General features: G+C 37.8%; 1 protein-coding gene across 1 annotated transcript in view; it reads right to left on the bottom strand.

The window, feature by feature from the left end:
• Window positions 1–2035: 2035 nt before the first annotated feature.
• Window positions 2036–15595, bottom strand: part of LOC104400187 (collagen alpha-1(XXVIII) chain-like) — a gene marked incomplete at its 3' end in the record, with an annotated part of 33515 nt that continues 19955 nt past the window's right edge. Inside the window, exons 21-34 of the mRNA XM_010012133.1 lie at window positions 14949–15017; window positions 14465–14533; window positions 12425–12493; window positions 11587–11655; window positions 10844–10912; window positions 9763–9831; window positions 8993–9061; window positions 8062–8142; window positions 7217–7252; window positions 6036–6072; window positions 5349–5906; window positions 4420–4661; window positions 3741–3858; window positions 2036–2218 (exon numbers count right to left, since the gene is read on the bottom strand). Coding sequence (XP_010010435.1) covers window positions 2036–2218; window positions 3741–3858; window positions 4420–4661; window positions 5349–5906; window positions 6036–6072; window positions 7217–7252; window positions 8062–8142; window positions 8993–9061; window positions 9763–9831; window positions 10844–10912; window positions 11587–11655; window positions 12425–12493; window positions 14465–14533; window positions 14949–15017 — 1738 coding nt within the window. The remainder of the gene's footprint in view (window positions 2219–3740; window positions 3859–4419; window positions 4662–5348; window positions 5907–6035; window positions 6073–7216; window positions 7253–8061; window positions 8143–8992; window positions 9062–9762; window positions 9832–10843; window positions 10913–11586; window positions 11656–12424; window positions 12494–14464; window positions 14534–14948; window positions 15018–15595) is intronic.

The raw sequence follows: 15595 nt of genomic DNA, 5'->3' as shown, positions 1-15595 counted from the left end.
GCCGCCGGTGGCGACGGGCGGGAATGGTCCTTCTCGCTCTGGCCGTCGTGCTTGCGTGCGGCCCGGCGGCGTGGTGGTACAGCCCCGCAGGGCCAAGGGCCTGGCGTTTGCGAATGTTGCGTGAAGGAGAGTGGGATGCTCTGAGTCGTTGGAGCATTCCATACAGTAGTTGCAGCTTCTCCTCTGATCTTAGCTTTGTCTGGTACAAGGGAACACCTGTATTGCCGTGGAGGATTGTTACACCAATTCCCTGTACAGTCAGGAAACCTAAAACCTGTGAAATCCTCACTTACTCGGTAAATTGCAGCTTTATGTTGTGTGTTTTGTTCTTGGTGATGTTTTTTGTTTGTAGGTTTTGGTGGTGGTGGTTTTTCTTTGTGTTTTTAACTAAATGGGATGTATTAGTATTTTTAGTTTGGAATACCTTGAAAATTGTATCTAGCTGAATTTTAATGGCAGTACCCTACCAATTTAAAATATAAGAATGAGTCATAGGAAGAAACTTGAAGTTTGACAGGTCTTTCCCTGGAGCTGGTCCCTGAATTGGCGAGGAACCCATTGCAACCCAACTGGAAGTTGATACAAACTCAGTGAAGTAAAAAACATTGTAGGTGCTGGCCATCCCTTCTCCGCTCCCTCTGCCCATGTGGAAGGCAGTGTGCCGCCATGCCCAGGCAGGCTCGCTGCTGGGGCTCTTGAAGTAGGAAGGGTAGTGGGTCTTTGGCTTGAGGCCACATTCCATCGTTTGTTGCTGATATTCTGAACTCGCCATTTGTTCAGGAAAAAACCTCACAAACCCAACCAAAAAAGATTGTCAGGTTTCATATGCAGGAGTGCCTAATCTGATATGTTCAGTCTTGTTAAGGGCTGTGGCAGAAAACCAGTTACCTAATCAGAAGCACATTACACAGGAGGTGTAATTTAGCTGTGAGATAAGCTTTTAGTCCTGTAAAAGTACCATTATCCATGCTCTGTCCTGGCAGTAAATCCAGAAATGTTTTATTAGAAACAAGCTTTTAAGTATGCAAGTCAAGTAAAAGGAAATACATCATATACAGGCAGACATAAATGTAAAAAGCAATATAGCAGTGATGAGCAATAAAGAATACACTCTATGATGTGTTTCAATGTTTTGAACAGAAGTTTAAGAGGTTTTTTAGAAAGATGAAAATACTAAAATGCATTTAAAAATTCGAGTTGGCTTTCAGAAGATAAATGCATTGAGGACCACTTTAGACATGAATTAACCTAATTTAGTGATGCCAGCTGTTGTTATAGTTACTCATATAAATCACTGGATGTGTTTTAACGTATTTAACATGCATTTGTCATGTATCTTGCTAGCTAATGGAAACTGAGGAAAGTTTACAGAAAAAAGGACTAAATGTAACTATGATGTGGTGGGAAAGGTGGGCTCCTGAGCCACCTCCTTGTCTTATATTTATACTTATATTTGCTGTATGTTCTGAGTAATACTCTGCAAGTAATTTGGAAATGGTAACTTATGCTTGAAATATTAAAATAGGATTTGTGGAACAGTTTCGCTTTAGAAAAGTAAAATCTTCATTGCAGTATCCATGCTGAACATCAGATTCCTGTAATAGAAAAGAAATTACATCATTTTAATGACCAAATATTGCTTTCCAAAGCCATATATATAATTTCAAATGGGGTATAGTTAGTGATTGTACAATGGTAGTATTTAAAAATCTATAAAGGAAGGGCAATTACTAAGACAAATGCTATACTCATCTTACTATATGTCTAAGTAAAAAGGAAATTTTATACTCCTGATACTGATGAAAAATTGCTATTTTGTTCCATAGGGACTACATCATACATTATATTCAAAAAGAGTTAAAGTGATCTTGCATAGGTAGACATTTTTTTTAATTGGTGAGCATATGACTTCAGAATGTTAATATGCTTTGAATCAGTGGGTTTGTTTTTACGTAACATGCTGGATACTTGATAACAAACCCAAACAGTCAATAGCTTTAACTTGCTCTTTATCAAAGCAGAGATAAATTCCTACCTCCAGAAAAAAATACACAAGCCTTTCTACATTCTTCTTCACTCTCAAAGCGGTTTCCGTTTCCATCACAGCCACCATACCAAAACTGAGCACAAGCATTGGCTTGTTTATCATAGTACCATTTTATGATATAAACACGGCATGGCCCTTGATCCAGCCTTAACTTGCACCGGAGGTCAATGTCTGAAATAAAGAAAAAAAGGAATAGAAAAAAATCAGTCTGTAAGAGTCAAATTGTATTGCATAGATTTTAACTTTCAAACTGATTTTGTTGTACTTTTTCTGCTAATGTATACAGCAGTTCAAGATTCACTTTTGCTTCTAAAGATATTGGCATTGGAGGCAAGTTAAAAGTGCATCTTAGTAGGTCAAGTAAACTGTTCCTTTACTGGCCTGGTTCTAGTAACCCCAGAAATAATTGTATTATAGTTTCACATACCAGAAGAGCAAACAATATGAATCTTACAGTTTTGAAATCTGATTATAAGCAACCAGTCTTGTGAGCAACCCAGAACTGTAAGCTGAGGAGCTGGGATCTGCTATTTTTGAACCACAAGTATGACCATCATTCTTCTGCAGTACCTTGCTTCAGTACGTTAGTTGTCTTTGTGGTGTGGGGGAAGAGGCATTAGAATAGTGAGAAGAATATAAAGCTGTAGTCTTCATGTTGTAAGATCTTTGTGCTACTTATACAATGGTAGTAATGTAGTTAAGTTTGAGTGTAAAGTTCGTTGATCTAATGATTCCTACAGACAGTTGTTAGAGGACTGTGATATATTAGTCTAGTTTCACTCATTTTAATAATTCCATGAGACAGAAAATACTTTTCCTTCAAGTTTAATGTTGAGACATCAATATTTTGCATTGGAACCTAGTATCTTTTCACCTTTTTTTTTAAAAAAAATGGTTTTGCCAGGGACAGAATAATAGTCATGCCCACATTCCCAAGAAATGGGAATGTGTTTCTATTGCTCTCTCCAGTTGCTCCCATCATAATACACTATTACTGGAACTGGTGTGAATCGCCCAGATAATGAACACCATAAATTTGGACATTTCATACGAAAATAATCCTTTGAGCAGTCAGATAATTACTATACTTTCCTTCAAATGATTAAACACCATTTTTTCCTGCTTCTCCTCTGAAGGAGAAGTCTATTCTTTATGTCCAACTCTGAAATTCTCTGTCTTTAATGAAGCCTCCCATCTCCATTGCCCCTTCTTGGCTGACAAATTAGCTGCTCACTGGCCCACCTCAGTTAGCACTATGTTCTCTTTTTTTTAATGTCATTTATCAGCTCTGTCTCAAGTTATAGCTGACCTTGCTTCTGCTGTAAGTGGAGCAGTGGGATTTGGAATTTGGGAAGTCAAGAACTGCAACTAGATCTGTTATAAAATCCTGAGACAGACTCTATTCTACAGATTGGGCGCATGAAATCTTAAGATAGTGGAACAAAATTACTCTGATTAAAGCCTTATGAAAAGTTAGTATCAGGATAAAAGGCAACAAAATGAAAAACTAGTTATGCTGTATAACCTGGTCTTGGTGTGAGCCCTGCATTTGAAAGAGATGATGTCATCACTTTATCTGATGATGATGGTTTAGATGGCAATAATGGTACCGCAGCTGCAGGTGAAAGAAATAGAATGAGACACTTCATTTTTGACCAACCAAAAATGAAGAAATGAATGATGATAAAAATACCTGCAGTGTCCACTGGTAGCAAGGATGATTGTTCCTCCTCCTCTTCTTCCTCTTCATAGGCTTCATATACTACCACAGGAGGTACTTTGGTCTGAAATAAGCGTTTAATTTTCTTTGCCTTTCAGATATTGCGAAATGTCTCAAAATGAACAAGCTCTTCATCACTTAAAAGTTTTCTAATGTTTTTCCTTCCCTGATTTCAGTGTTCATAATCAGGATTTTAACCTCACCTGGTTGGTTTACCAGGAGAGCTGTCAATCCTAAACCTGGGATATATATTTTTTTTTAGTTGACCTTTACAGAATTTTATTTATAAACTTAAAAATAGAGACTGCAATTGAGTTTAACTACTATTCTTAGACTTAGTTATTACAGTGTAATTGCATTTTACTAATGTTATATTTCACACTATGGCACAAATATTACCGTATTAAACACAGGAGTAACAATCCTTGTAACAGTATCAGGGATAAATTATAGCCATTAGACAACTGCCTGCATGCAACATCAGAACTCTTACATGGAACAACCAGTTCCAAGCATACCAAGTTAAAGGAGCTATTATAATACCTGTCTTGTAGAAAAGTAGAAGGAAAGTTAGATACTACGTCAGGCAACAGAGAAGGAGAGATATATATATATAAAACCCCTTTTTCTCATTAAAGCTGAATTTTCATACAGGAGCTAATGGTTGAGGAAGATCACCAAGACTCAGAGGACTTTCCACTGTAGATACTCCAGGTGTCTGTGCTGAAAGCAACTGTCTATTAACGTTGTTGTTCTGAAGTATGTACTGTAAAGAACTTGAAGACACTGAAAGGAAAGATGGTCCACTTAGGCTTGCACCATTTCCCTTAGGGTTGTATATTAAGGTACCATGTTCATCTTCACAAAACTGGTTGACTAATTTGGATTCCAGAGCTGTTAAAAAAAAAAAAAAAAAAAAAAAAGGCAAACCCCTCATCATACTGAGAAATGCAATGTATTTTGTGGAACATGGAGTATTTATACGCATAAATAGTAACATGTAATGCAGTATTCCTTCGGATTATTTATATGCATCTAAGAACATTATTCCATGCTCTCTGGACTGTGGGTTTTATACGTCACAAATTGACCAGTCCGTAAGTCCTCTACATGGTACAAAATACAATGAACTCACCTAAAGGGGTTCATCTGAGCTTAGGAACAGTTACTACTTGGTAGTGGGAAAAATAACTGCTTACCTTGCTCATGTGAATAACCCAATGAAAATGGGTTATTTCCCAACGGAAGTGATAAAGTAGAATTTACCCCAGTGGGTTTTATTCTGGTTTCCAGTCCAGCAGATTTGCAGTGCACTTATTCTGCTTTAGAAAGCTAGTTTAAGCAGATGTTTTCTTATACTGTAGGTGAGATCCCCCTATTGGTGTGATGAATCATTGCCCTTTAATGTAACTCCTCAAAAGGAGGGAATCTGTATCTCTAGGTTCCTATTACTTTGCACCTTGTAACTAATCCTGATCAGCATCGAAGCATAATGTATCCACCAAGATAATGCTTCCTCCCACGCTGCCCTGTTCTGAGAAGCATCAGATACAATGCAGAATAAAACTGCAATGAACGCACCTGGAAGGGTATTGAAGTCATCAATGAGATACATGTGTTCTCTGTCCGGATCCGAAGCAATCAGATTTAGTTCACGCACAAACTCAGCCTGTGTTGGATCTGAAGTATTTACAATTCCTATTGCATACATTTCGATGTTCGCTGCGTGAGCCTCTCGAACGACAATACCTAGTTTTACAGCTTCTCTCTTGTCTGCTTGGCCATCTGTTAGCACAATCGCTACTTTTCGCACTCCTGTTCGAGCACCAAAAAATCCTTCCTGGGTTGCTTTACGGATAGCAGTTCCTGTGTAAGTGCCTTCTCCCATGTATTGCATTTTTCTAATGGCTTGTTTAACATCCTGTTGAGTTGTATACTTGTTGAGACCAAATTCTAGCCGAACTTCTAAACTGTATAACACCAGGCCAATTCTGGTAGCATTTCTGCCTACGGTTACTCTGTCTACCAAAGCAGTTACAAAGTCTTTGATAATCTCAAAATTTTCTGGTCCCACACTCTCAGAGCTGTCAATCACAAGTACAAGCTCCATAGGAATTTCCTTGCATTTAATACCACAACCTACAAAAGAAAAATAAAAAACACCAGAACATGATGGCTGGCCTTTGGATCCTTTTGGAAAGGAGAAGAATGTAAATGTAATAAAGAAAAAAAATAGAATCTGCAATTAAAAATTTCCTGAGTACTTACCACATATCTCTTTAATTAATTTAATTATATCTTCTCTCTGGATATGACAAAAATAAATATAAGATATTTTACAATTTGCCTCTTTCAAACTAGGTATGATATTGACACTACCAAATATTTTGTTTATAATGAATACCCATGTCCTACAGGGACTTAAAAAAAAAATCTTACTGCTTAACTTTCAAACCACCTTCCAAGCTTGGCACGAGTCCCAAAATTTGCAGTGAACTATTTTATATAGCATATAAGAATCATTAACTTGACATCTCAGTAATACACCTATCTAAACCAATTAATGACTGTTACTGTAAACAATCTTTTGTGATGATTTTGTTCTTGTTAAAGTCAGAACCCATTCATATTTTAGCATCTGAATAATATGGATATGCCTTTTAAATGTATTCGGAGTGGAGAAACAGACCCAGCTTCAGGAAGCATATTGCTTGTAGTGAGCTGGCATATGAAAAAGAGCACAACACAGAATGGAATTGGGATTTGTGAACTCTGGTGTACCTGGCCACTCTGGTACTACCCAGCTTTCAGCAGCATAAAAAAAAGCTACTGCCACCAGAGCTGTCTGTTCAGAGAAGTGTTAGCCTCTGTGACGTGCAAACAAAGTGTTTCTCATTATTAGAGCAATCATTTGTTATAGTTTTTGAAGTGACAGGACTCATTTGGCAATGAGTCAGTATTTCAAATGCAACCTTTTGCTACTGCTGCTCAGCTTCCATCATAAACCTCAGTAGTATTTATATACTCACTGATGTGCTTCACTGAATTTGCATCTGGTGCAATTCAGGCTTAGCAGAAATGTAACTAAGTTTTTAGCGTCATAGACCATGACAGGTTTGAAGATCTTTGCTCTTTAGACTCTTAAATACTTTAAAAAAATCTTGCCTGCAGCAGATGCACACCTGGGTCATCTTTCACTAACTATAAAAGAACACATCATAGCAGAAAAATACCTAACATCATCAGGAACTTTAAATTGCATTTCAGCATAAAGTACATGAGAAAAAAGTCAGAAACATTTGCATGGTTTCTTTCTATATTATTACTGAGACGACTTCTAGTCAGAAAGCTCTTTCCAAAATAATTAACATAGGATACATTTAATCTGATAGTATTGTCTATTGTTTATATCTTGCTGTAATGGGATTTAAATAATGGAATTTGCTTACTGTTAGGCCTTGCTCTCCCTTTGGTCCAGTTTTGCCCTGCAACAGTGATTCTTAATTAAGGTTCTGCAATTAGTAACATTGTAATTCAGAATATGACTTCATCAATACCATTATTAGAATAACATTCGGCCAATAAGAACTTTGGCTAGAAAAAATCATGTTCCTGTGGTATTACCTTGTACATGCAGTATCTACAACTTCCTAAGGTTTTCATGGAAATTGGATGACCTCAATCTCTCACTGGATCACTGACTGGCCGTTCACATTAGAAAGGGATAATCTGGGCAAAGCTTTCCAGTCTCCCATGTTGTGTTTGTTTCCTTTCTCAAGAGACTGTATACCTGCCTGAAACCAGGTATGAATGATCAGAATTCTGCTTCATCATATGTGAGTCTAATAGGGCCAGTGTCAGGGCAAGAATGGCAATGGTGTTTATGCATCCCTGCTTAATAATATGCAAATATCATAACAGAAGGGCACCTTATTTTGCTTTCCAGCTTTTGGGGACCTGCCCATCAGCAGAAGTTACCATTTTGCTTCCCTTCATCTGTTCATCAGCTTTGAGGGAAAGCCTGAGCTACAGTTACTTGTTAGCCATGGAATAGAATTGCACAGTTTTGTCTTAAAATGTGGCAATTGTCTTTCACTGCCTTAAGAAAGAGACAACATCTGTGGGAAATGGGGTATTCAGCATGGAAATGTCTTTTTTTATGCTTTAAACAATTTTCATGTTTTCAGTTTATTAAGTATTTCAGATTATATGTAGTTAAATAGCAAGCACACACAACATAGGTTTATTTTTAAGCAGTTTAAGAAAACAGACATGGTAAACCTGAGTTACTCACAGGTTCTCCAGATAATCCAGGGTCACCCACATCACCTTTTTCTCCTTTTTTCCCCTTTTCACCTGTAGCTCCTCGATCTCCCTTTAAAACCATGTTGGTAAGCAGACAGAAAGCATAAGTTAGTTTTTACTGCACTTTCCACATTTCTCTGTAGTTGCCCTTGTTGAATTCACCTTCAGCTTCTGACATGAGTTAGAAATCTTTTTTGGACATTATTTAAATCAATTGGTATTTGTGAATTTTGTGAATAACTTGTAGTATTGGCTAAGCATTTTAATAGGAAAAATAGTTGAAGAAGTTTGAACAATAAACCATCTCAAACAAGTACATGCAGACAGAGCTGTTTCATGGGATATTGCATGATGGCAATTATTATCTGTGTCTGAGAAAAATAAGATAAAAGTAGGGAAATTGAGAACAAAGACAAGCATGTGGTTGGAATGAAAAATGGGAAAGTCACCCTGAGAAACCTTTTGGCCCAGAAAAGGTGTTCGGAATAACAAACAGATGAATTAGTGCCTCCTGATTTGGTTTTTTAGTAGGTTATGGGACTTCGTACAACCTTTCTGAGCTGATGTGATCACATCCAGAAGCTGATTCCAACCCATATTTCTCATTTTCTTAACACTGATGTAGTCCCCAGATTTTCCAAAGTGGGTGGGTAAAAGAAAGACACTGATTTTAGATCTAATACCTATGTTTTGTCAAGTTGCAGTAGAAGATAAGCCTCATATGATATTAAAATAAGCAACACTGAAAGAGATGCTGGTATAAAATATTAAAATGTGAATCATGTGAATTACTGGGGTTTTCCCAAATCCCCATTCCTTTTTCACAGAATTCACATGCCCTCAATGAGAGCTGACTGCAGTGAGCATTTTCAGTATGTTGGCTTCAGTCTAGAACTTTGTCTCTGATTTAGATATCTTACCTTCTGTCCCAAAAGCCCTTCTCCAGGGGGGCCTCTTGGTCCTGGCATTCCTTGAATTCCTTGTTCTCCCTGATGATAATCCAAGTAGTGATATTAATCCTTTGTAATCATTCATCATGCATTAATTTTAAATTTCAAGGAAAAAGTGTCTCAAACTGCATTTTAACAAGTGTCTTGAGGCACTTGAGACAACAGCTTATTGAGTAGTAGCTAACATACTTCTCAAATGCTTCATAAGGATATATATTGAAAAACTCTATGACTATTACTAGTTCTAGTTCTCCTGTTCCCCCTTTCTATCCTATTCTATTCCTTATCATTCCTTGTTTCTTATTTATGTCTTGAGTCTGTCTCATCTGATCTATGCTTTGGGTAACAATGCATATTACAGGGAAAAATTGACAGCACACATAGATTCAGAATAGAGACTCTTTCTCTACCATAGGTGGTAGTTCATATAACTATTTCAGACTGCCTCTGTGGGCATGAGATTTGCAGGGGGAAGAAGCAATGGCATTTTGAATTTTATAAGGCTGTGTTTCACTGATAAAAGACGCCCCTGCTTCTTCCTTCCTCAATACACACATCCTTGGGCTTGTTGTTTACAGTAGTAGTGACAGAACATACTTTTTAGGTGATCATGTTTCCTTCTCATTTTCTAGCCTGAGGCTCTCCTCACAAAAGGAAAAATGTGAAATCTCCTTAACACTGTGCTGGTCAGATTGACCACTCAACACAGGTTAAATATTGAAGACACTGAGTCTTTTTACCTTAATTCCTTGAATACCTTCACCAGGAGGTCCCAGAGCACCAGGTGGCCCTGGGCGTCCAATGGTTCCCTAGAGAGAAACCCTGCATACATTAAATACGATATTCATAATAAAAATACACAATAAATTGTTACACCAGCATGTAATTTCCTGTCCATCCTCTACCAAATTGATGTCCTTTTATAAGTAGTGTGGATAAGATTGCTCTAGCTGACGAAGACTCTTTTTACCTTTTATCAGATTATTAAAATCCAGTTTATACTTCAAAGAAGTCACTCAGGGCTTACTGCTCATTGAATATTAATAGCCTTGCTGATAGAGATATACATTGCATTGAAGGATGGATTGTATTGGTGGGACATTTGGGACTGAATTAAGATTTAAGAGAGGATTCTTATTGCTGTGTTATCTTTTATCTCGTTTAAGCTTACACAGTAAGACCTATAGAGATACATATTAATGTGGCATTGCAAATAAACTTGTTGCTAATTGATAAGCTAGTTTTTAAAAGAACTTTAGAGAAAATATTTCAGTTCCATATGTTATTCATAGGAAGCAATTAAAACCCACATAGCACAATATTAATTTTATACCTATTCCAGTATCCCTGCATGAAATTCTCTGTTTTCTCATGTGTAAGGATCCTGTGCACATGCCAGTCCTTAGGACTAGCACTGGCTGGGGAAGTGCTCCACCACTGCTTACTTCTCCACCCAGCCTTCATGCCAACATGAACTGAATCTCTGGGACCAATAAGCCGCATTGTGCAGGTAATACATTATTATGATGAAAAATCTTTGCATTTCACCTTGTTCAGTTAATTTTTGTTTACATTCTAAACCAGTTCATTGTGTTAAAAGACTTCTAAAGCTGAGCTGTAGGAGTATAAGAGTTTCCAATTTGGGAGGTTTCATAGTGAAAATTGCTTTTTATAGTTCCAGTTGTTTCCAGGCCTTTGTCATGGTCCTTTTTGCAGGGATTGGTCATCATGTTGGTTATTAGATCATTATTGGTTTACTTTTTACAGTAAAAAAGAGGAATTAATTCTAGAAGATAGAAGACGATTGTTTAAATGGCTTACTTTCGGTCCTGGTAGGCCTTCTCCTGGGGGACCTGGGAGACCAACTGGTCCTCTACTACCCGGGTCACCCTGAAAGTCGATACTTTAAAAAATAAGTAGTGAATACCAAAGTTTAATTTATCTATAGATACCAGCATCTGTTGTACTCAAATGGGACAAAAGGAGGAGAATTATTGAACAGCACAGTGCAAGTCTAAACAATGCTAAACCATGAATACTGAAGTCAAGAATAGAAAGTTATTTGGGATAAACAGTGGTCTAAACATATTCAAGACATGTACAGTCAATTATGCAATAGTTACATGGGAATTACAATTCCCATATTATAAAATGAGCTCCAGGTTCCCTAAACTGAAAATGGAGAAGCTTTTGCTTCCTGCCTGTCATTTGAATCAGACTCTGTGCTCATACTGGCATTGTTCTAGCTTTTTCCTATCAGTGCCTTCAGACAGGAGTTTGAGGTGAGTGGAAAAAAAATCTAAATAATTTTAAGAGACATTAAGCATATTTAAATAGCTGTAGTCAATCCTTCAATTGCCTGTATATATCCAGTAATTCTGAAGTCAGCATCAGGATGAGTTCTGAAATGAAACTTGAAGGTCTTCTATGGGATTTACCTTTTATATACTGACAGGTAAGTTAAAGCTGGATTAAAAAGGTATTCTGACTGCGACCTATGGGTAGAAACTACATCTGCATCAAGTAGAGCGCACACACACTTTTCCAGAAGTTAAGGTCTGTACCTTAGGTCCTGGTAGTCCAACTCCATCTGGGCCTTGTTCACCAGGAACCCCAGGAAGGCCTGGCAAGCCCTGAAATTATATGCACATACAGACTATTAATTTAATTAATGGCTATATTGACTACATGCTTTTGTTAACATTAATATGGTAGTATCTTGAATATATTATCTCTTAGTGCTATCACTGTGGTCTACAATTGGTTAAATTCTACTGTGATAAACCAGAAGTGGTGCCAGTGGCATTTGTACGTGTGTTGCATGTCATGCAGGAGGCTTGCATGTGGTTGAAGACAGAGGAATCTGATCTGGAGAGGCAGGTGCAGCAGCAGTTCTGCATTGGATTGCACAAAAATCTTAGGAAGTATTATAAATCGAATTCCAGTTTCCATTTGACATTCATTGGTTTTTATTCCTCAGTGTGGCAATTGCATGCCTTTTTACTGTTGCCTTTAACACAGATAAACACTAGTATATTGCCAAACTCCCTGACTCTAGCCAGGGACTTCTCACTGCACAGGCGTGTAACTGCCAGGGCTGGTAGAGCACACTGCTGAGCAGACTAGATATATGAGGCCAGTGCTGCACACATGTGCAAGGGAGTGAGGGGAAGGAACCTTTTCTTCCCCGCTTGGAATATGTTACGTTGTGTAATCAGGAGGAGCAGAGGACATGGAAGGTCCTGGACTGTTTCACTGGGGGATTTCTTCCTCCTTCTATGCTGAAATGCATTTCCATAGTTAAGGAGCTTTTTTAGACTTTCAGAGCAGCAAATCTGTCCTAGGATGTCAGCCATGTAGGCTAATCACTAATTCACATTAAAAAAAAGTCTATAAACTTACAGGTGGTCCAGGATAACCATCTCCTTTTGGCCCAAAGGGACCAGGAGGTCCTGGAAGGCCTCGGTCACCCTGGTGAAGGCAGGAAAAACAGATGAGGTGAATGCCAAAACCACGAAAGTGAAACTTCTTTGGCAAATATACTCTACATTGATTTTATCTGTATTATCTGCTAATGTATTTTACTATCTGAATGATTACTGTAGGTTATTAATCCTGGACTAAAACTGGGATATTTAATAGTGCTGAGGATTTACAGGACCTTTCACTTCTAAGCCACTAATTTGAATCATTTTCAAGAGCTTTGTCTTGATCGACTTCAGTTGCATTTCCCATAATTTTATCATGATTACTATTATTCCAGCTATGGGGGAACAAGTCCAAGTTGACAGACAGCCAAAAGTCTAGCATGGGAACTGAATTATTCAGTAGCTGCTTTATATAATTCTTATAACTGAAGATAGATAAAGCACTGTGAAGTATTGGGAAACCTCCATAGCTCTGCACATGCATGTTTGTGTGGTGAGACAAAGGATGTAGGGCAGACAAGAACAATGGTTTGTGTGGCCAATTTAAAAATGTTGTTTTCTATCACAAGGTTCATGTCTGGGTTTGTTCCTCCAGATTTGTATTTTCCTGTGATGCTGCGGAACCTCATTAAAGCTACGGGGTATAACAGGAGCTTCCTATTAGAGATGTACATTTAAGCTCCTTTCATGGATCCAGATACCTGGAATATCTCAGGAAGAGATTTACCAGGGAAACTAAGAGGACTTTAATCCTCCCAGCCATACTGGATGGTGCAGCGAGTTGCTCAGAGTTACAACTGGATGGATGATCACGATTGTGTTTGTCCCAGTAGCTATCAAAAGTATGGGTATGAATAACAGTAGCAAGTGAAGGTCCATGCAAAAATAACTTGAAAAATGAGACTGTAATATGTTTTGCCTTGTACAACTTAGTGTAGATATGTGTCTGAGAATGAAGCAACAGCAAAACCGCTAATACTGACAAAGACAGCAAAAAGTGAAGAGCATAGTCATAGAATTATGCAGTGCTGCCCAATTGAAAGACCTTTGGGGGCTTAAGGCTGAAGGAGAAAGACTTGCAACTCTTGGCAAAGGACCTGCTTCCTGTTGGTGGATTCCTGTTGGATCCCCAAAAATAGGACAACATGAAGTTCTCTGAATTAACTGAACTGCACCAGAAAAGTACATGATTCCATCATCATCATCACCTCCTTGAAGAAAACAAATTAAGGATCTTGAAAACCATTAACTGATCAAAAAGAGATAGAGATTGTTTCATGTTTCTCATGCTTCTGTTACTGTATTCAGTTCACTCAAAGAGCAAGGGATAAGGGCTCTCTCTACTCAAAAGTACTATAAAATTCACTAGGTTAAAAAAAAAGAAGTGTCAGGGATGTGGTTTATTTTGAGAAACAAAGGCTTATATGTCACAGGTTTCTTGCTATTCAGACAAAATCCGCCTGGAATGAAGAGCAGCTTACGAAAGTTGAATCTAGGCAACCCTAAGGCAATACTAGAGAAGCGCCAGAGAGAAGTCCTTAAAGATTAGCTACTTGTTAACATGTTTCTTCCAGTATCTAAGGCATCTCTTCTCACATTGCCAGTTTGGCCTATGTCCTGATATCTTTTTGGAGTCTGTGGATTTCCCTGTGTCGAAATTAGAAATGAAGCAAAGGAGTCTGGCTGAGAAAAAATAACTATGCTTTATAGGTAGACTGTTGTAAACACATAAATCAGGTGTTCACTCTGTATTCACTCCTTACTAATTAAAACCAGTAATTTTTCTCCTAGTTCTCTGCCATGAAAGCTTATCATTTAAGGAGTCTGGAAGATTGACTACTCATGGTTTTCTGGCTCTGAAAATCCTTATACTTTGCCACCATTGTACAACAAACACATTAAGAACTGTAATGAACGAACACTTGGCCATGCTAGGCTATTTGCTGTTGCTTCACTGAAATCCTGCCTTATTTCACAGTTCTATCAGAAATTAGTTTACCAATATAGGAGCTACCTTTGCCCCAGGAAGCCCAAAACCTGGTTCTCCAATTGGTCCAGCAAGACCAGGTAACCCAATGTCACCCTGCAATGAAGAAAATACATATTCTAGTTATGTATTTCATTAAACATGAGTCACAGACTGTGGGTTTGGATTTCTGTTATAAAAATTTATATATATCAAATGTAATAGCTAATTTTATTTACTGCCATTGTAAGCAGAAAACACCAAAAGCAGAAGAAAGAAAAGTATTTTGGTATTTGAGGTTATCCAAAACAAAGAAATTAACATAGGAAGGCCACATCTCAGGCTGGCATACAGTTAATACTAGGGCATGAATGTAACTTCTCTGGATACAGTTCATTACTCTGTTCATAGGAAAGAAGAATTTTTAGTTGACCTCATAAGGCTGAAATTATTCACATGAATAATAGCATGATCTGCTTCACAGTTTTCACCCTGTGTTTGTAAGCATTAGGAGCTGGAATGCGGATGTTACCTTTGGTCCAGGCACAGCTCTTCCAGGAGGACCTGGCATTCCAAGACGCCCCGGTGCACCAGGTTCTCCCTGTAGTGAAGGAGAGCAAAACCAATGTTTTTTTCTGAAAGTGAGCATAAGCCTCTTGTAGAGAAAGCATTATGCAACTATTTATAATATTGCATTAAAATTCTGTTAGAATTTCTAATATTCTATTCCATGTGGAGTGAAATCTAACTATTTGAAGAATTGATAACAAGCTTGGTTTTGATTTCTCAATGAAAATGAGAATTCTTCTCAGTCACTGAACAAATATATGTTATTAGAAATCCTCTTCTTAGTGTATTCGAAACTTGGTCCAGCTCATCTAGCACTGCAGGCTTCCTGCCCAGCTGTGCAGGTATACTGAAAACATATTTTTCTGTTAGAGTAGATTTTTATAAATAGTTCTTTCAGTGTCATTTTTTACCCCTATTTTTTCTCTTCTGGAAGATAGGGGTAAAATACCTCTTTTAAAGAGTGTGTGGAAATACACAGTCTTGTGTGTATAAGTAGCAAAAGACAATAAGAAACTGGAAGACAAACTTAGAATAGCCCTTCTCTCACTTTTGGTGAGTAGTGAGTGTTTGAACAGAAACTCCAAATCCATAAAAGAATAAGAGCCATGA

The sequence above is a fragment of the Nestor notabilis genome, unplaced genomic scaffold, assembly GCF_000696875.1.
Source record: "Nestor notabilis isolate BGI_N333 unplaced genomic scaffold, ASM69687v1 scaffold15823, whole genome shotgun sequence".
Classification (NCBI taxonomy): Eukaryota; Metazoa; Chordata; class Aves; order Psittaciformes; family Psittacidae; genus Nestor; species Nestor notabilis.
The sequence above is the reverse complement of the archived record's forward strand: the minus strand, read 5'-3'. Positions and strand labels throughout refer to the sequence as shown.